General features: G+C 33.2%; 1 protein-coding gene across 2 annotated transcripts in view; it reads right to left on the bottom strand.

Moving 5' to 3' along the window:
• The window catches only part of LOC118202801 (lachesin-like), a 653202-nt gene that overhangs the window by 75106 nt on the left and 556526 nt on the right, over positions 1–21570 (bottom strand). For both annotated transcript variants that reach the window (XM_085815596.1, XM_085815597.1), the window contains exon 2: positions 19166–19275. In XM_085815596.1, the coding sequence (XP_085671722.1) occupies positions 19166–19275 (110 nt within the window). The remainder of the gene's footprint in view (positions 1–19165; positions 19276–21570) is intronic.

Raw genomic sequence — 21570 nt, 5'->3', positions numbered from 1 at the left:
TTTAAAAATGCTTAAAACGAGGTATCTTACATTAGAAGAAGCCCTTCGAAGATTTTTTGATGAAGAAACAGATGATGATAATGTTAATAATAAGCAGAATGAAACTGATATTGTTGTTGTTCCCCCAGAAATTGCAGAAACTGGTGACGAAGAAGAAAGGCATGGCAATGTTTTAAATAATGACAATGATATTTTACCAAATGATACTGCTGATACTGCTTGAAATTCACGTAAGAAGTAACTTTCAGCCTTCTAAAAGCAGTTATAGTTATAATAAAAAGTTTAAAAAGCAGAAGACTGAAATCTTGAAGTGTATAGAAAAGGAACTGTTAGTTATGTCTCAGGAAGAACATGAAAAAAGACATAGAAGAGAAATTATAAAAGACGAAATACAAGGTAAAACTAGTGCAAAGATTTTTGATTTTCTTTTTGGTTTAGACATTTATTCTCTTCTCGTTGAACAGACAAATATATACGCTCAGAAAAAAAAAAAAAAAAAAAAACTTAATTTATTGCATTTGAAGCCTATATGAGAAGATTTATTGGAATATTATTGCTTACAGGATATCATTTTTTACCTCAAGAAGAAATGTATTGGTCTTTTGATAAGGACATTTCTGTTCCTGTTGTACGAGAATCGATATCACGTTTGCAGTACAAGAATATGAAGCAGAACTTGCATTTGACAATAGTCAAACTGCCAGTACTGATAAATTATATGAGGTGAGACCGTATCTAAACTTAACAATTATCACCACATTTTACTACTGGAAATATAAAGTCTCTTTTACGAGATTTCAGACGCGAGAATGCATTATTCCTTTTGAAAAGTCCTATTGAGAGTGTAGAATTAGCCAGAAATAGATCAGCAACAGGAAGACCTGGTGAATCCAGCACTCAAAAACCACTGCATGGAGATGGTAGACATTTTATCGTAAAGTCCGTTGATAACAAAAGACTTTGTTGTAAAGAGTACCATAGCCAGACTGTTTATAGATGCAAAGTATGTAATGTAGCTTTACATCATGATTGTAATCAGGCTTTTCATGCTTGAATCTTTCAATTGAAATATTCTGTATTTGTAAAAGAACTACAATTTATATTTTAATATTAAATTAATTACAAGTAAAGTGATTTGTAGATTTATAAAACGTTACACAGCTAAAAAGTAATCCTGCGCTCCACTCAAAAGAAACATCACACGAGTACAATCCTACTCACTAAACAACCGTAGTCTTATTTCGCTGACGTTGCGGGAACGCAACACTCGCTTTTTCCACAGGTAAGAGCATTTGTTTTTTTTAATTTTCAATCTAAATTTATGTTATAAATGCTTAATTTAATATTTGTTATTATTTTCATGAGAAAAGAAACATTCTTTGTAGTTTTGGCGGTTAATGGGTTAAAATGTAGCAGTCCTGTGTCGCTGCACTTAAGCGCGGTGACACAGGTCTGCCACATTAAGTGCGGCGACACAGGACTGCCTTAAGTTAAGGATCGCTTAACGATCCTGATTTGTCATTGGGGATCTTGAAAGACTTTGTTTAGGTCATCTCGATGTGAATCCAGTGTCCTCACACTGTGTCAGAAATTACGGCCGACACAGGGCGTTATTATGGGGCAGCTCAGTAGCCATCTGCACTTGTGACTGGACTGCTCCCAATCTACCTACATTACTCCATCTCATTCCAGCATCTATACGTTCTTGGTGCTCATTTTACATGATACCTTTTAACATTTACCCATATCTTGCGAGAAATAGAGCTGTCGTGAATGGGTACAAGGACACAAATCGCGGAAAACCTCCCGCGTTTTCACACAAACAAACATTCTCGTGTACGTTTACGTATATGAATGTTTACATAATTCGCAGGTGGCATTAATAATTTTGGTTTAATGCTTTCCATAAAAATAGATATAATTTACAAACACTTTTAGTTTTGCATACGACTATACATGTAAGATATCAAATATGAAAGAAAACTGTTAACTTAAATTTAGCAATAGTCATTTTTATTTCCCATTTTAATTTCATTTCTTCCCTCTTTCTCTTCCACAAATAGCACTTGCTCTACGAATTTTCTGGTCTGCATCTTTCCGTTTCATGCTTGCTTATGTTATCCGCCTGCAGTGACAGCTCGTATCCAATCGCAGATTCAAAATTAACCAACGAAATCAAGTATGTAAGTATCACTGCTATTAATACACATTACTTTTTTTTCCTACTCCTCTCTGCTGTCAGCTGTATCAATTAGCCTTTGTTAGCTATCGTCTCTGGTTTTTAAAATGTAAGCTGTACAATTTGTGGGGGTGCGTAGCGCTCCCGTAAATGATGATGTATGAATCTATTTATGCATATCAAGGCTTGTTCTATTACTAAAATAAAATTATGGATGTATATACGAGTATAAATGAACTGCCACATCTGAAAGCGTCTCTTCTCCGTTCTCTCATTTGAAGTATCCATGCAGATTTTTCTAATAAATATTTAAGGAATTTATGAAACACATTTTGAATAAATCTTCAATGAATCAATTCCATTAAATTTGTACTTAAAATTGTCTATGCTAATTTAATTTCCTTATACGTTTACTTGACCAAAACAAAATATTTAATTACTTTGCGGACTTTTTGAACTCTGCAATTATCGACAGTTTATGGATTAATGGACTAGAAGAGAAGATTAATGGACTTGAGGGAACAATTAATGGACCAAAAGGGCGGAAACGGAGAGACAATTTTTAAATTGTTCATCTTTAAAGGAAAAGTACTAAACATGTTCCTACGGTAGTCTTCAGATAAGAATATATCTTTAACTAAAATGAATGATTATGTAATTTCTGCCATATGGTTCGTAAATAAATTCCTGCAATGTATTCAAAGTGGTTTTCGGAGCCATAGAATAATCGAAATGAGATCTGATTTTGTATCAAGATAATAATAAAAAGAATATATAAAATAATACACGTTTAATGCTTCACAATACAGGCAAATTATGTTAATGAAGGTTATGTGGAAATGCGTATTCGTACTGTGAGTTAAATTGGTCTAACCAAGAACAGATAAGTGCCTAGAAGAAGTACTACAAAAAAATATAGTCATAAAAAGTAAAAAAAAAATTAATTAACTTTACTAAAATTAATTTACCCTATTTAAATAAAACGCATTACTTTAGATATTTACTTATACGGGAATGTGAATATGTTTTCACCGCATCGCCTGATACCTAAATTCGCTCTACTTTCTTAAACACATACACTTTTAAGTTTTTAATTTAATGAAACCATAGAACATAAAAGCACCAAGTAATTATGCTTATTACAAATGTTTCATATAAATTAACGAGAATAAGGCTTGTTTTGGTGTATAAAATACAAAAATGCAATTACTTCACTGAAGAAAAATAATTCTTTTCTTCCCTCCCTCGATGAGAATTTCTAGTGTTCGGTACATAAATCTGTACAGAGAGGAGAGAGTGAAAGAGAAACACCTTCATCTAGTACGAAATATTTTGTTATTACGGGGTAGTCTGGAGATCAATACTTAACTTTCTTGGAAATGATGGACGCAAGTCTTGTTCAATCAATTAGTTTGTAGTGTCATTAGGGTTTTTTGAAACAGGAGGCTTGAAAAATGAGCAATGCCCTCGCCGGGACTAAAATCTGGACCTCTCGAATACAAGTCGAATGTGCTACAGTTACAACACGAAAGCAAGCTGAAAAGAGGGAGAAAATATTTTATATACTCCCCCTTTTAAAGGGCGACTGAGGATTAGGGGACCCAATCGCCAAATCCTGGCGGTGACGAATTATTGTTCACCACCTTTTAGTTAGGGCGCCACTTTAGAATCATTAGGTTATTTTGAAGCCGGATACGTGAAGGATGTGCAATGTCGTCGCTGGCGCTCAAACCTGGACCTCTTCAGTACGCGCCGAGTGTTACACCACGAAAGCATATTGAAAGGAAAGAGAAAATACCTTATAAGTTTTATAATTTATTTTGATAAACAGTCGTTACTTCCTTCTATATTGGAGCAAGAGACAAATGTTTTCGAGATTTGTTCTTTAGGCAAGCATAATGGTGCTGGGATTGATGAGCTGAACAGGCTGTGAAAATGTTATAGCACTTTGATGTTCTTAGAACCATCGTATCACTACTTCTACGTTGTAAACTGCTGCATTATTGTCCTTGTACATAACGGATCATGCAAGATACGAAGTTGGAACAATTGAGAGGACTCGATCCATCACTTGCCAGTAGTATCATCGTCAGGAACCCTCAGCGTTGTCAAAGATTTCTGAGATATTGATGCTGAAACCATTATGTGAAAGCAAGTACTCAAATTTGAACTTCGATTATTTAGCCGTCAAGTCGCGAATGATTTCTTACTGTCATCGAAATGGTTTTCCTTTTTCTTGAACGGCGGACAATACGGATGAAGAATTCTTTCTGCCTCTCTCTTCTCCGCTAATTTGTGCTAGATCGTGCATGCAGTTTTTTGTCCCAGCTTGCAATTTGTCATGACAGAAATTAATTACCAAGTCGTTACAATATTTTGAAAATTGTTTTCGAGTTCCTTCATTCCTCAGTAAAGGGACTTTATTCACCACGAGAGTCAATATATCATCGAGAAAAACACGTTTTGTCATTTTTTGATTTTGCCACCCGCTAATGTCTTACTTCGGCCTACTGAGCTATCAAGAACTCTCTTCTTGTGTGAAAATGGACCAGCGTTCTTTCAGTGGAATGGTGTCATCAACTAATTTTCGTAAATGCAGTTGCTAGGAGAATGAAAATAGATATCTACATGGCTTAATAATGTCCAATGCAGGACTTCGTTGTGTTCGAACTGATAAACACTGTTAACAAGGTGATTAATATTTATAATTTATTTTTAGTAATCATTTACATGGGCAGATAGTGGTGACAGGAGTATAGCTACTGGTAAATAAATAATCACTTTGTTTCTATTTGGCACTGCAGTATAGAATAACTACAGTTATTATTTTATATTCTGATAATAGATTAAGAGAGATTAAGTTTCGTCATTCCTTAAATTTTGGGTTATAGAATTAATACAATTCAATGTACTGGTTTCTATCTAAGGAATGTTTGTTTATTAGTCTCATGCAATTTTTAAAACATCCACATTTATCATAACATTTTAGCTATCTTAATACATTATAAATCTAGCTTCAAGTTTGACCTCGTAGCATGCTATGAATTAATGTTGACGGTCAAGAGATGATTGTCACTGGCATATTTGTCAGTAGTAACGGAAGATATTCTTGATTTTACGCATGAGGAATTAACGAAAATGTTAAACCTAAAATTTCTGAAGTCGCATACTTTATAATTCTCATTGTTCAATAATATAGTTAATGAAGCGCCTGAAATATGCATATTTGCTTCACTTATGTATGGTTTAAATGGATAACATGAATTTAATTTCTTTTGAAGAAACTCAGAAAAATGTCATAGAGCAGGAGATTGTCAGAATCATGTACTTCTTAAAGAGGTCTCCACAAATAATCTTTGCCAGATGTAGGAAAGCGACTAAAGGTGGACTGACGGCTTAATATTTCATGTTTTACATTGCCGGTTGCCCAAATTTTTCTCCCTTAATCAATAGCTTTGATATAACTTCATAGATATCAGTCATATATAGCTATCTATAGGGAGTTTCAATAATCCTGAGCATGTTCAGGAGACTGTATATTTCTGAAGTAATAATGAGTAGTCGCTGTTTTATGCTTTTGGTTGCAATTGTTTTTAATTCCCTAAAATTTTCTCAGGTATTTTCTTTTACTTCGGCAGTTACAACTGGATTACATTCTTTGCCGCTTAGGATATTGAAAGAAAAAAGTAAATACTTTTCATGTGCTGTTGGAGTAGGTGTAGAAGAGTTCCTTGTTATTTTAAAGATATCATATTTTTAAAATTCAAAAGAGAGATCATGTGGTGTCTAATATTTATTAATAGTGCCAAACTTCCACTGTTTAGAAGAAATTTAGGATATGTAACTATGAAAAAGTTGGAATGTAAAGTATTTTGTTGTGTTAAATATATTTTGACGAAACGTTTTGCTCCTGAACTTAGATGTACTGAAACAGGGAAATCATTACCTACAATTCAAGAATAATGAATTTGCATCCTTTTTTAGATAAGGAATGTGTACTGAAAGTGGTAGGTTGCATAATGAGAGTTTAAAATTCTGTCGGAGATATCCAGCTATTTTACCTGATAAACACGCTTGAATAAAACATATGTTATGATATTTTCATAAGAAACATTTGCATTTTGATGTTCAGTCATCGCCACATCGTGTTTGGCTAGCTTTTTAGCCATTAAATGGTAAATAAGTGTGTAGAAGAGATTGGCATGAATGTATTTCTAGTTTCAAGGCTAAGCCTATTTACGCAAATCAATTTATAGGTAATTTACCTCGGAACTGTGTGAATAAGAAAAATGCTTTTAATTGTACAGACGCTGGTTTTTTCAGAACTGTGGAATCGGAGTCGGGCAGAATTTGGGGTAAAAGGAATCGGAGCTGGATTCGCTAAAAACAGGTCGACTCCGACTCCGACTCCGACTCCAGGTTTTGTTGGAAAGTTTGAATTTGAAATGAAATTAAAATGATTAAAAAAATTAATGATAAGGTGAGTTCTCATTTTTATTTATGGACTATATACACTAATAAATAGTTATTTTCTATTTTATTGACATATTAATAAATAAATATAAGAGCGGAGGATGGATGTGATATTTGCCATTAGTGATTGAACTGATTCATTTAGTTAAAAATCTCGCTGGTAAATTTAGGTAAGCAGCAAGAACTCCCAAAATTAATGCCATTCTTAGGAAACAAGCAGGAAGAAGAGCAATTATTGATCAAGCAACGCGATAAGGAAGTACATATTTGATGATAAAGAGGTTGTTAGAATTAAGAACATTTTTAGGAGATGTAGATAACCTTAATGTTTCACTAACAGAAAGACTGTGGAATAAACTTTCAAAATTGGAAACTCTTCTTTCTATACCGTATACAGACACAAAAAAAAAGCTGCAATCTGAAGAATTGACAGGAAGCGAGAATGGGATGTTTGTTATTTCTGAAATGTAGGGTTTATTGCAAAAGGAAATATTTTTTCAATGAAGAAAAGAGAAACTAGTTTGCTAGACAATGACATCTTGCTGGGTTCGGCATATGTAGATCCGAAACACTGAATTTTCTTAGATGACGAACAAATTAAAACCACAAAGAAAGCCATCTATGAACTTTCATTAAAAATGAAATTATTCTCAGAACAATTGGAGAATTCTAATCAGGACAGTCAAACTGTAGGCATAGCAATTGAGTTTATATCTTCCTCTTCCACTGATGAATTAGAGTTTGAGAAATATTTTTGGATAATATTGAAAAGGCTAAGGCAAAGTGAATGAAAATAAAGAACCAAGAGGCTTTATATATAAAAATGAAGAAAAACAAACAAGATTTCTGCATTGCCTTTGAAAAAATAGAGAAATATGATTGTGCTTGCAAAACACCTCTTTTAGAAAAATCTATCCTGAAAAGTTAAAATAAGTAGCCTTAAAAGTAACAGCTATTCCTCCTACCCAAGTTAGTGTGGAAAGAATCTTTTCAGTTCTGAATTTTATCAAATCGGATCTATGGCCTTAAGAAGATCTTGCCGAAGCTATACTGTTTCTGAGAAATAACTAATGCTAGCTTTTCCATTTCATAATAAATGTTAATTAATATAAACAATTTGCTATGCCATCAATTGTTTCTGTAGCATCTATTACTTTTTACTTCCTTGTACGAAGTAAAAAGGAAGTATTGTAATCGCGAAAAGTTTCAGGCAGCATATTTCAACGAAAATATCATTTTGACTGCTTTCGAATGCAATTTAACGATGTTTTTGCTTGATATCTGTACGTTAGGACAGAATAAAAGAATTTCCTCCAAAAAATTTATAAGACTGCTTTAAAATGAATTCTGAAGAGAATTTTTCGTGGCGTCTGTACGAACGTATGTACGTACGTATCTCGCAAAACTCAAAAACGACTAGCCTCAGAACGTTGAAAATTTGTACATAGGACTGCTATAAGATGCAGATGTGCACCTCGTATTTTGGTTGCAATCGGCCGCACCAAACGTATATAAATATATTTATATATATAACCACTCTGTTACCCGGCTCAGTGATCTCAGTTTCTTTGCTCTTGTATGTTTGTAAATTCTTCATTTTTTGCTTTAAAACTGATTGAATTATGTTGTTTTTGTCTTCCGGTTAAGGTTTTTATGCCTTTACTAAATATGTATGAAATATTTTTAGAATTATCAACAATTTTAAAGTTCTTTAAGTGCCACTAAGCCTAATAATTTTTTTGATGGCGGCCATTGCTTGTTTACATTTGAAACAGCAGAGTAGTGGATTTGTTCCCAATCTAGAGAAACGTAGCTTCGCAACAACAAAGATAACGCCTTCATTTATTATTGCCAATTAAATCATGCTTAATCCTTTCTGGAATGTTTTCGAGGAAATAAGTGCTTAAGATTTAGTTCGTATTGCTAAATCTATGCTAAGTTCAATTATGCTAAGACACACTTGGAACGCACAGTGAAATGAAGAAACGTTTTAGTACTGTTAAAAGGCCTGATGAGATATTAACAAGATATCTAGCTACTGAAGTCGTGATGGAATTTGATTTATCCCTATCCCCAACTTTTGGAGGACTGTGGGGAAGCTAGGCTGAAGGCTCTCGAGTATCATTTAAAGTGTAACTTTTGGCATAGTTTCTTGCTATGACAAATCAAACGGAAGAATACTTAACAGTCGCCCTATTTTCGTTCTGTCATCGCATCTAGATGATCTCGAAGTGTTAACTCGAGCACGTTTAAATACAGATATTTTGAGTTTTTATATATTTTTCGCCTTGCCGCGAAGTGAGAACTGAATTAATTGAATGAGAAATACTCAATCGTCTGTAAAAAACTGTTTCTATTTTGTTTTGTTTACTTAATTTCGTTTATAAATCGTTCTAGCTTTATTATAGTATTTGAATAGAACATGTGAGAACGATTAAATAATTCTTTAAAAGATATAAATTTTGTGCATTCTGAGTCATAATATGAACGAAATATAATACTGTTAAAAGAACCTATCGCCAGAGTGTCGCTATGGTAAACAAATATAGTGAATTTTAAAGAATGCATTTATTCTATTGCGGTTTATGCGCTGTCGGCGATGTAGATTTAATTCAATCCAATAAGTTTGTAAGGATTCTAAGTTTTACTAACATTTATTTTATTTTAAAACTGTACTATCACTTCTTATTTTCTACTTCCGTCCAGAATTAAATGCTTTAACTTGTTTATGCAAATTGTCTTGCTAACGCCCAAGTATTTAAGTTGTGGCTTTTTGCCAAGAATTAGGGAGAGAGAAGGAGATTTATTAAGCAAGCCGCTTGCAACTGCAGTTCTACGAGCCCTTTTAAATACGTACCCTTTTAAATAAAGGCCAGTCTTAGTGCTAGGTATTAGTATACTAATTCAAAGTTAGCTTTTAGTTAGAGTTTTAGTTAGTAGTTTTATATTCTTACGTTCAGACCACGAGTGGTTGGTCTCTGTTTCCCGAAGTTCTGGAGTACTTGTAAAAGTATAGAAAATAAAGGGTTTCGTATACCCTTCCTGCTTGTGTCGGCTGTTACACACAAATCTTGAACATAGCTTGAGTAAACTCCCTGTTTCTAATCAGGGCACATCATGTTTACAAAGCATATCAAGAGAAACACAAGTCCTGACAAGTTTAAACGAAATGCAAGAAAAAAATGCGTATAATTTAATATTCCGTACAAGGAAGTCATGTGGTGTACACATCAGATTTTTTATATTAATAAAATAAGCTGCAACCCATGCGTATATGTTTATATATATACAGTGGATGGACAAAAATATGGAAACACCTTGTGAAATGCATGTTTAAAAAGAAAGATTGATTTTAATGAAATATGTAGGTGGCGCTGGCGTTTTTGACTACTGACGCCACCTATACAACTTCGTAAATGTGCTAAACAGTTCAGTTGTTGTCGGAGTACTGTTATGTGAGTTTGTCATTGCATTATGTCAGAATTAACAGACTTCGAACGTGGGCAAATTGTTGGAGCACGTATGGTAGGTGTTTCCGTAAGCAAGGTAGCCGAGGAGTTTAGTGTTTCAAGAGGTACTGTATCGAAGATTTATTCCGCATATTTGAAAAGCGGAAAAACATCATCTGCTAAATCACAGCGCGGACGAAAGTGTGTCCTGAGTGATCGTGACAGACGATCATTAAGGGCAATTGTGACGAAAAATAAGAAGACCACAGCTGCAAAAGTTACTGTTGAAATGAATGTTGTGTTACCGAACCCTGTGAGTACCAAAACAATTAGAAGGGAGCTTCATAAACAGGGAATTTCTGGCCGTGCTGCAATTGAGAAGCCACTCATCAGTGATGCTAATGCCCATAACAGGAACAGGTGCTGTTTAAGTCATAAAGCCTGGACTATAGAGCAGTGGAAGCGAGTAATATGGTCTGACGAGTCTTCTTTCACATTGTTTCCCACTTCTGGCCGAGTTTACGTCTGGAGAAAGCCATCTCAAGCCTATAATACAGACTGCTTGTTGCAAAGAGTGAAACATGGCGGGGGTTCTGTTATGGTTTGGGCAGCCATATCGTGGTTCTCTGCTAGCCCCATGATAACTGTGTCAGGGCACATGACTGCAAAGACTTATGTGAGCATTTTGGCCGATCAAGTTCATCTCATGGTACAAACTTTGTTCCCCGATGGTGATGGTGTCTTCCAAGACGACAAAGCCCCTGTTCACACAGCTCACATTGTCCAGGACTGGATTTCTGAGCACGAGGATGAGTTGTCCCATCTCCCCTGGCCACCAAAGTCACCAGACCTGAATATTATCGAACCTTTGTGGTCTACATTGGAACGGAAAGTGCGTTCTCGTTATCCACCGCCAACATCGTTATCTGAACTTGCCACCGTTTTGCAGGAAGAATGGTATAATATTCCCTTGGCAAACATACAGGAACTGTATTTATCCATTCCGAGAAGATTGCAAGCTGTTTTGGATGCCAATGGGTTTCCTACACCATATTAAGCAAAGAAACATGTTTTTTAAAAGTGTTTCCATATTTTTGTCCAACCCCTGTATATATATATATATATATATACTGAGGGAGTCGGAGTCTTTAAAATTCCGGGATTCGGAGTCGGTCATTTTCCGTACCGAACCAAAGCCCTGGAAGTTTTGGTCTATTCTTTATCAGATAAAAAAAAGCAAAGGTGTTTATAATAAAATTTATGTTTGCATTCTAATATGTTTTGTAATTCGTGCCATACATTTAGAACATTTTATATCCGAATCTATTATTGCTACCCTAAAGAGATTCTTTGATATACGTGGTAAAAGTAGGAGATTATATAGCGTTAATGCTAAGACACACTTGGAACGCAGAGTGAAATGAAGAAACGTTTTAGAACTGTTAAAAGGCCTGATGAGATATTAACAAGATATCTAGCTACTGAAGGCGTGATGGAATTTGATTTATCCCTATTCCCAACTTTTGGAGGACTGTGGGGAAGCTAGGCTGAAGGCTCTCGAGTATCATTTAAAGAGTAACCTTTGGCATAGTTACTTGCTATGACAAATCAAACTGAAGAATACTTAATAGTCGCCCTATTTTCCCTCCTGTCATCGCATCTAGATGATCTCGAAGTGTTAACTCGAGCACGTTTTGTGATAATCGTTCAATTGTAGACATTCCTCAGAAATATTTTAGTACTTTGGAAGATATTAGACTTCCCACTGGCAAACAGTAACAAAACTGATTCAATTCATTTCGAAAAGATGGTCGCATAACTATTTAAACAATTAACAACAGAGAAGTAAGTGAATTTTTTAAAAAGAATGATGCGGAAACAAGGGCTTAGTAATCGCAGCTGGTTACTGAGAAGAGTGCTAGTTTTTTTTTCAAACAATTAACAACAGAGAAGGAAGTGAATTTTTAAAAAGAATGATGTGGAAACAAGGGCTTAAGTAGTCACAGCTGGTTACTGAGAGGAGTGCTAGTTTTTTTTTCAAACAATTAACAACAGAGAAGAAAGTGAATTTTTAAAAAGAATGATGCGGAAACAAGGGCTTAAGTAATCGCAGCTGGTTACTGAGAGGAGTGCTAGTTTTTTTTCAGACAATTAACAACAGAAAAGTAAGTGAATTTTTAAAAAGAATGATGCGGAAACAAGGGCTTAAGTAATCGCAGCTGGTTACTGAGAAGAGTGCTAGTTTTTTTTCAAACAATTAACAACAGAGAAGGAAGTGAATTTTTAAAAAGAATGATGTGGAAACAAGGGCTTAAGTAGTCACAGCTGGTTACTGAGAGGAGTGCTAGTTTTTTTTTCAAACAATTAACAACAGAGAAGAAAGTGAATTTTTAAAAAGAATGATGCGGAAACAAGGGCTTAAGTAATCGCAGCTGGTTACTGAGAGGAGTGCTAGTTTTTTTTCAAACAATTAACAACAGAAAAGTAAGTGAATTTTTAAAAAGAATGATGCGGAAACAAGGGCTTAAGTAATCGCAGCTGGTTACTGAGAAGAGTGCTAGTTTTTTTTCAAACAATTAACAACAGAGAAGGAAGTGAATTTTTAAAAAGAATGATGTGGAAACAAGGGCTTAAGTAGTCGCAGCTGGTTATTGAGAGGAGTGCTAGTTTTTTTTCAAACAATTAACAACAGAGAAGGAAGTGAATTTTTAAAAAGAATGATGCGGAAACAAGGGCTTAAGTAATCGCAGCTGGTTGCTGAGAGGAGTGCTAGTTTTTTTTCAAACAATTAACAACAGTGAAGGAAGTGAATTTTTAAAAAGAATGATGTGGAAACAAGGGCTTAAGTAGTCGCAGCTGGCTACTAAGAAGAGTGCTAGTTTTTTTTTTCCGCAATGTGACAAAAAATGCAAGTAGTAAATGTGAAGACGAAACAAAAGATAATAAATAAAGCCCTTTGAAGATTTGTATTTAACTATTAAGATAATATTGAAGGATCTCAGCTATAACTGTTAACTTCGTATGCTTCCGGGTAGTTCTAAACAGTTCTATGATTAAGAATTATAATTTTTCTTTATTTTCATTGATCCGAGAAGGTTCAAGAGGGTTGGGAGCATGTTGCGTCATAAGATAATACCATGAGATTTTTATTCATATATGGTTGTGTCGAAATAAACCAGCAGTCTGAGTGCAGCACTCGCAGTGAACGAGTTGATGAGAGAAAGAACGGCTACTAAGAGCAAGGCGAATTTGGAGTAAATTTTACATCTCTCGCAGTGAAAAGGGGAATAGTAAAGCTTAATAACCAGAGCTCCATGTAAGCGGAAGTATACTAACTACAGTAAAAGGATTAGAGTTCACATCCATGTGGTGTCCAAATTCATTGTGAGAAACAGCAAACCAAGAACGCTACAACAAACCCATCAAGCGAAAAAAATATTAATTTTGAACATTTTAACCCTTATTATTGCTGTGAAATACATTGTGTTGTAAATGCCGAAATAACCATATAAGTATGAAAAGAATAAAAATGGATCAAATCTGAAAATTTTAACTGTTCTTTTGCAGAAGGTAACCACACGAAAACTAAGACGATTGTTCATTGTCAAAATAAATGCACATTATTTTGACAGTGCTGCTACAATTCCTAATAGTAAAGGTACAATAACACATAGAACATTCTGCTAGAATACAAAATAAACATATTAAACGCAACTGCGAAAGAAAATAAAAGAAAGACCTGAATAAAATGTTCGCTAATTAACAGTCCGTGATGAAAGCTGAAACCTTACTTTTACCGACAAAATATAAGAATTGTCGAAATTAACAACGAAATCAGTCCGAGTTCTCAGAAAAAAGTAAAGGAAAAATTCAGTTGCAGATTGTTCTAATTGTATCTGTGAGCTGTGATAATGGAGACATTTATCTATTGGCATCTTCTGCGAATTTTATCATCTTCACAAACCTTCTGTAGAATAAGTGCAAAGCTGATCTTGCAAACTTCGACTCCATATTTTGCTTAAGAAATAACGCTGACATTCCTTCAAAAGAGCGCAATGGCCCTACCAAAATGGATACAAATTTCATAGCATGTGTTAATCTTTCATTGTAAAATGTTTAAAGAATTAAAATCTGCTTGCTTTAGCGCTACAGAATTTTAAATTTGTGATTTAGTCATAAAATTATTATGATGAATAAAATTTGATTTAATTAGTCATGTCTTCATCATCTTTTAGGGAAAACAATAAAACCGCCAAGAAGACTGAGAGACTAGCATTCAAATGCTGCATTTCCACGAATCACGTTCAGGAATTAAGGAATGCGTACTCCCTAGAAAAACTGTCCTATGCAGTAAAGAATTTATTAGAAAAAAGAAGACAGTGTGGAGCTGGTTTTTTCCTATGTCTACTTAATTTGATATAAACATTTGTTTTATACATACAGCCTGTTTTTATGCAAATAAAAGTTAAATAAATAATAGTTCATTCAACTGATAACTGACATCTTCCGAAAATTGAATTCTATGTTATAAGCAGTATGAACTTTCCCGCAAGATTAAGACTCAGTAAGTGTTGAACTCTAATTGTCATCATATCATCATAAAAATGCACCATAATAAAGCAACAACCTGCGTTAGGCAGAGAAATCTGAGATTTCTTTGGTCCTGATGAAGAGGGACTCGAAATTCACCCTCGAAATTGATAGAATTTCTATTCTAAAAATCTACGCTTAATACGGGTTGTTTCTTCACTTTTATGATTTATTTGAGGCGTGTTTCTCTTCTGTTTAATTATCAAGTTAAAAATTTGGATAAGATTGTTAATAAATAATGCAAATTTTGCTTCAGTGGTCTTGCTTATGATATGGATTTGTAAAAGGGTGACCGAAAAATGCCCACAGAAAAAAAGCTCACAGAATAATGCTCACAGGTATAAATGCTCACAGGAAAAAAGTCCACACAGAAATTTGCCCACATAGAAAAAAGCTCACATATAAAAGTGCTCACTTAGAAATATACTCACACGGAAAAAAGCTCAGATATATGCTCACATGTAAATAAGCCCACTGATTAAAAAATACGTAAAAATATCCTTACATTAATCAATCAATAATTAATCGATTTGAACGTCGTACACATACTTGAATTTTTCAAAAACAAATTATTTAAAAATACCAAAACATCTATGGGCCGTTTTGAATTAGGAAAATGAGAACAGGAAGGAAGAAAAATGAAACAAAATATATAGCGAAAAATTATTACAATTTTAATTGTTAAAAAATAAAATAATAGTAAGTAAAAAGTTACACATTTTATAATATAAACATTTAGAAGAATAAACAAATAGAAATAATTATTTTATTTAAATTACTTAAAATACCTTGTTATATTTAAATCATGTACATTTCACATAAACTTATAAGGTATTTATCCCGCCTTCTTAGCATGCTTTTGTGGTGTGGTGGTCTGCACGCTGGGCGCGTATTCCAGAGGTCCATGATTCGATTTATGGCGAAGGCTTTGCTCAATTTTCACATCTCCTGCTTCCAAAATACCTAACGTCTCTACAGCGGCGCCCGAACTAAAAAGTGAGGTGGATGATGATTCTGCACACCCAGGATTTGGCGATTAGGGTCCCCTAAAATTCCGGTCGCCCTTTAAAAGGGGGGAGTATATAAGGTATTCTCCCGCCTTCCTAGCACGCCTTCGTGGTGTGGTGGTCTGCAGGCTGGGCGCTTATTCCAGAGGTCTGTGATTCGATTCCCGACGAACGCTTTGCTCATTTTTCACATCTTCTGCTTCCAAAATACCTAATGTCTTTACAAACTCACTAAATATTAGCCAATATATGTAAATATCTAATTTTATCATCGAATTCATCATAGTTCTTACTTGATTCGCGATTACCAAATGTAAGTTTACATGTTTTCTTTTACTTCAGTACGCCCTGTATTTACAATAGCTAGTAATAAACGTTCACAGGCAAAATCTTTTTTCACTTCGTCAATCAAAAACCACATACTAGGATGGCTACAATTAAGTAATGAATTTAGTACCTTATGAAAGCTTTCGTAATAATTTGTTGTTTTAGGAGATTTTTCGAAGTCTGCTTCATAATGATTCCGCACTTTGATTAGAAACTGTGGTCTTCTAGAACATTTTTGGCTCCAAACGTAAATAACTATATTCAAGCATCAATTTCTATAGACACACATCAAAAGTAGGCAAAAATATAATAAATAAAAAACAAAAACAAACTATTCGACAGTTACAGGAAAAAAATGTCGAACGGGAGGGCAGTAGTATAAAATATTACAGAACATACAAAATTTTACTATAGTTTTCATTCTTTTATATACCGCCTCTGAAAAGGTTAATATGAGCATTTGTCCAATAATTTTTTCAAATGACCAAATAATTTTTCTTTAAATAATTCAAGTAGCTGTACGATGTTCAAATCGATTAATTTATTGATTGATTGATGTAAGGATATTTCTACGTATTTTATTTTTCAGTGGGCTTATTTTCATGTGAGCATATATTTATGTGAGCTTTTTTCCGTGTGAGCATGTTTCTAAGTGAAGATTTTTTTCATGTGAGTATTTTTCTATGTGGACATATTTCTGTGTGGGCCTTTTTTCCTGTGAGCATTTATACCTATGAGCATTATTCCTGTGGGCATTTTTCCTGTGAGCATTTATACCTGGGAGCATTATTCCTGTAGGCCTTTGCCCTGTGGTTTTTTTTTTCCTATAATCTCGCAAAATAATTAGCTTAAATTTCGTTACCTTTATTAATATAAATTGATACTTTATAAGATGGTATTTACAGCCGAGGATTCGAGAAATCGGGCAAGTCCCGATAATGAAAGGCCCTGCGTACCATGGATCCTCAGATTTAATCAGTTTTAAAAGACAGTAAATATACCCGGTTGTTAACAGGAGGGGACTCTGAAAATTTCACGTCAAAAGGTAATTTCCTGAATTCGCAGCTGGATATCTGTATGACATTGTAATTTTAAGCTTGATGCCCAATACCGCAGACTTATTTCCAGAATTGTTAAAATGTTACAAAACGATAGTAAATATATTTTTAAGAAAACCACCACAGGGTTCTGATATTGCCCAAAGTATGCTAGGAGGCATACAAAACAAAATAAACAATTCAATAATTAATAATACAAAGAAGATATATTAATAATATTGCGCTCTAAGGATTCGTGGATTTGAAGTAATTGATGGTAATACTTGATGAAGAATCAAAACACAATTTATTCGCTAGTATTAATTATTACACAGGACAGTTCCAAAGACACGTTACAGTCATCGAAAAACTACAACAAACACGCTGAAACAATCAGCAACACAGCCTTAAGCTATAACGGTGAAGGCAGCTTCACAGTAAATCACTAAAGCACAGCTCCCGACTCGGTCGATCGCTGTCAAGCTAATCTCTGAACTCAAGTCACTATTATTGCACTACTCTGCCCGCGTACAGGTAGGTTATAAATAGCTTTAACCTACATTTGAGAATATTACCGAGAATGAATTCTAGAATGTTTTCGCTCCTCCTATGGCATATCGCCAAAAGGACAATTTCGAGCCAAATGTGGTTACTGCCTTTTCCTGTCATTTTCTGTGAATCCTAACGCCGCTTTACGGGGAAGCTATCTCACCGCAGCTGGGCATTTTGCAACAACGCATAATATCTAGATCTCTAAAGAATAAGAATGTATATATTACAAATACTACTAGAAAAAGAATACTAAAAAGTGATTACTATGAGTAATAATACTATAATAATTATATTATGAAGAATATATAATAATAACATAATAATAATTATTATACAATAAAATAATATTGATACATTGATAAAATATAATGATTGCATAATTTTGCGTAAAAAATATAATAATGCAATAATAATAAAACTTATACAGCAAAATGACTGCTACGATAGGAAAAGCCTTGGAAGTCTTGATAAGGTCTAAGGAAACAGGAGGCTAGAAAATGCCGAGATGTCTTAAATGTAGTTTTTGTATTCGCATTAGTCATAGAGTTCAATAAGACATACTCTACCTCTTCTACAGTAGTATCGCAAACATAAGGCGCATTGGTCACGATATTAAAATGAAATAAATAATTTCTATAATTACCATGTCTAGTTAAAATTAGTTTATAATCCGGTTGATAGTAAAGACTTTCAATTACTACTAAGTACTAATAATAAATAGCAAAGTCATTTTCAAAATATAAACTATGTAAGTACATAAAATTAACTAATCATGAATTTTACTTAAAATTGGGAGTTCCCCCCCTTGTGTATTAAGAAATAGCCATTAAACTGTTTTTCGAGTTCAAGTAAATTTAATACCATCATCAATTTGATTTATAGTGCAATCAAGTCTTTCTGTTACAAAATTGAAGCAAGAATGTTGAATCTCGAACTAGCTTTCGGTATTTATAAATTTCTAAAATATGAAAAATATTTTTCGAAGTTATATAAAGATACCACGTGAGGTCTGTCAGTACTAAAAAATAGTACAAATGTATTAGTTTTAATGGAGAAAATACGAGTATGTAAGAGTACAGTATAATATATCAAAATGCCAGTCGTTTGAATGGAAATATTTATCTCATATAATGATATAACCTTTATTTCATTACTTTACAAGTGTTGACTTTAGATTTAAAAACGTTTATATAATGCTTTGTTGCATGCAGTGTACAAGTTCTTTGTACAAAAGGTTTGTACGTGAAAGAGTAGTTTTCCTTTTTTTTTTTCATTCCTCTCTGGGGTAGGATATTAGTTTTAATCCAATCAGAAATCTGAGAATTTGGTCACGCTAGTAAGAATACATTCACACACGTAATGTAGAATACATGGTAAGTAAGAATACATGGCTAGTAAGAATACATACACACATTCGAGAATACATTCACGAAATCACATTATTCTCCACCGCCTTGCGAAATTAGAATTTTGTTCTCTGCACAATTGCTGCCTTAAAATTTTTATATATTCATTAACATATTTAAAAATTAATTATAAAATCATAAATACCTTATATGAATCTAAATCATCGATTGTACATTTCAAAATGGCTTCTCTTCCCACTGTGGCTGTGGTATTCGGAATAGGCTCGGCAAAAGATGGTACATTCGTTGATTGAGCTGAAAAGAAAGTTCTCAGTTAAAGCAAAATTTCAAATATTTTACCATAAATCTTTGCACAATGCAAAAACTAAAATTCTAGAAGAAAAATAATGATTGAGAAGGTGAAGCAATAGTACAATAACGAAATAGCCCATGAAAAAAAATGAGAACGTAATGTTGAAACAAATAACGAAGAACCATGATGGATGAGCTCTGGGATTTTTATTTATTTTATCCTTGACTCTTCAGTTATCGTTAGCTATACCTAAAAAAATTCAAAATGAATTAATTCATTTTATATTCGGTGTTTATCAGGATAATATCGTAGAAAAAAATCTTTTTTTCTTAACCATCCTTCAGTTTACAATATTTTGCTTAAATCAGTTATTTCATGTTCAGGTAATGAAAGCAATTATTTTGCATGAGCTAAAACGGTGTGATTGTGTTCTTGCGTATTACCTTTTCATATTGCCCTTACTGCATAAGTATACATTAAAAATATTATTGGTTTTTAAAATATAGTAAATACTTTTTGTACCGTTTTCCCCTTGTACTTGTTTTATATGATTTTTTCCTTATTATACGATTAAGCTTTATATCATACGATAAAGCTTATTATATAGATAAAAATAATTATCAGTTTTATTAATATTTTTTGTTTTGTAATCAATGAGATCTTGATTATGTTGATATTCTTTCACTTCCTTTAAAAATTTTATTAGCCGGTTGCCATTAACGACCCTGTTGGGAGCCCCTGATTTAAACGAATCATCAATCTACTAATTAGAGTGTCATAAGCTTGAATGTTTAACAACAATGTACTTTCAGCTCTGTGCTCCTGATATTTATTTTCACTTTGACCTTTCGTGATCGCATTACATTTATTTATCATACCAAATCTCAAAACTACATTTTTCTGCTGGTAACTTAAACTTCTCATCTGATTTAATAAACATGCTGTGGTATGGACTTAAAACCAAGGATTTGTGCTATAAAAAATTTCTAAAATTTGATTTAGTTACTTTAAATTTTTATATATAAAAGCATGCTAATTTTTCCTGAGAAAAATAAACACGCATTTATTTCGAATAGTGAGTAGCTATAAATGTGGTAATTACTAACCATTCATATAGTGTCTTGTTAACCGATATCCTGTTTTGAATGTTATGATATTAAAAATGGAGTATAAAAGTATTATATATATAAATATTGGTTATAAAAAAGTATTAATGATTTAAATAAGTGACTAACTATAACAAAATTCATTATGGTAATGTAATTAAAAAGGGAAATGCATAATTTAATTTGAAATTATGATGAATGACTATTTATTTATTGAATTTAAAGAAAAGAGTATATTGAAGGGAACATAGGTTCAGCATCAGAGGAATATTTTTTTAACTGGGAGTTAATTATTTCCTTTTATCTCTTAAACAATATTAAGATATTAAGAATGAATATAGTGTTTTTAATAGAATTAATGTTTTATTGCTGAATGCTTTAACGCCCCTCTCAAAACGCCAGTTACCTTACGTAAGGAAGGTATGCTTTTTATGCCTTATATAAGGAACGTATAATGCTTTAATGCCCCTCTCAAAACGCCAGTTACCTTATGGAAGGAAGGTATGCTTTTTTATGCCTTATATAAGGAACGTATAATACATTGTATAACGCATGCCTCACCCCTTAACCAGCGGACCCCTAATATATCAGGTGATTACAGAGGGTACAGCCAAATTTAAATGGAAATGCTCGTCTTTAGGGAACTGTGGAGTGTTTATAAATTTAAGAAACCGAAGTAATTATGAATAAGAATGTACCCATCGTTAAATAAAAATATTAGGATATTTTTCATACTAAAATGTATATCATGAAAATAAAAATTAGACTGATATATAAATTTTGTGATGTGTTATAATGTGTCAAGATGAACAGCGGTTTGTTAAAGACTTTTATTTTAAGTATTCTATGAGAATGTGTGAGACCCCTTCTGAAGAACCATATTAATTACTTGGACATTCAAAAGCAAGAATATTTTCGAACTTCGAATAAATTTCAATAGCATTCTTAAAATGTGTGCTTATTTTTTTTATTTATACTTAAATTTTTAATTTGAACTTATTTAAAAATTATTATCTCAAAATTTCATGTTGCATACTTTCCATGAAATATTCATCAACATTTTTTACTGCTGTGATGCCTTTTTTTCTAAACAAGCTTTTCTATCGCCTTCTTGCAGGTATGTATGCAGCTAAAACGTATGTAAATCAAAATTTTTCATTTAATTTGCAATAGTCGCCTGGATCGCAGTAA

Source organism: Stegodyphus dumicola, chromosome 4, assembly GCF_044657685.1.
Source record: "Stegodyphus dumicola isolate Sdum_Otavi_A_Nest chromosome 4, ASM4465768v1".
In the NCBI taxonomy this organism is placed as follows: Eukaryota; Metazoa; Arthropoda; class Arachnida; order Araneae; family Eresidae; genus Stegodyphus; species Stegodyphus dumicola.
The sequence above is the reverse complement of the archived record's forward strand: the minus strand, read 5'-3'. Positions and strand labels throughout refer to the sequence as shown.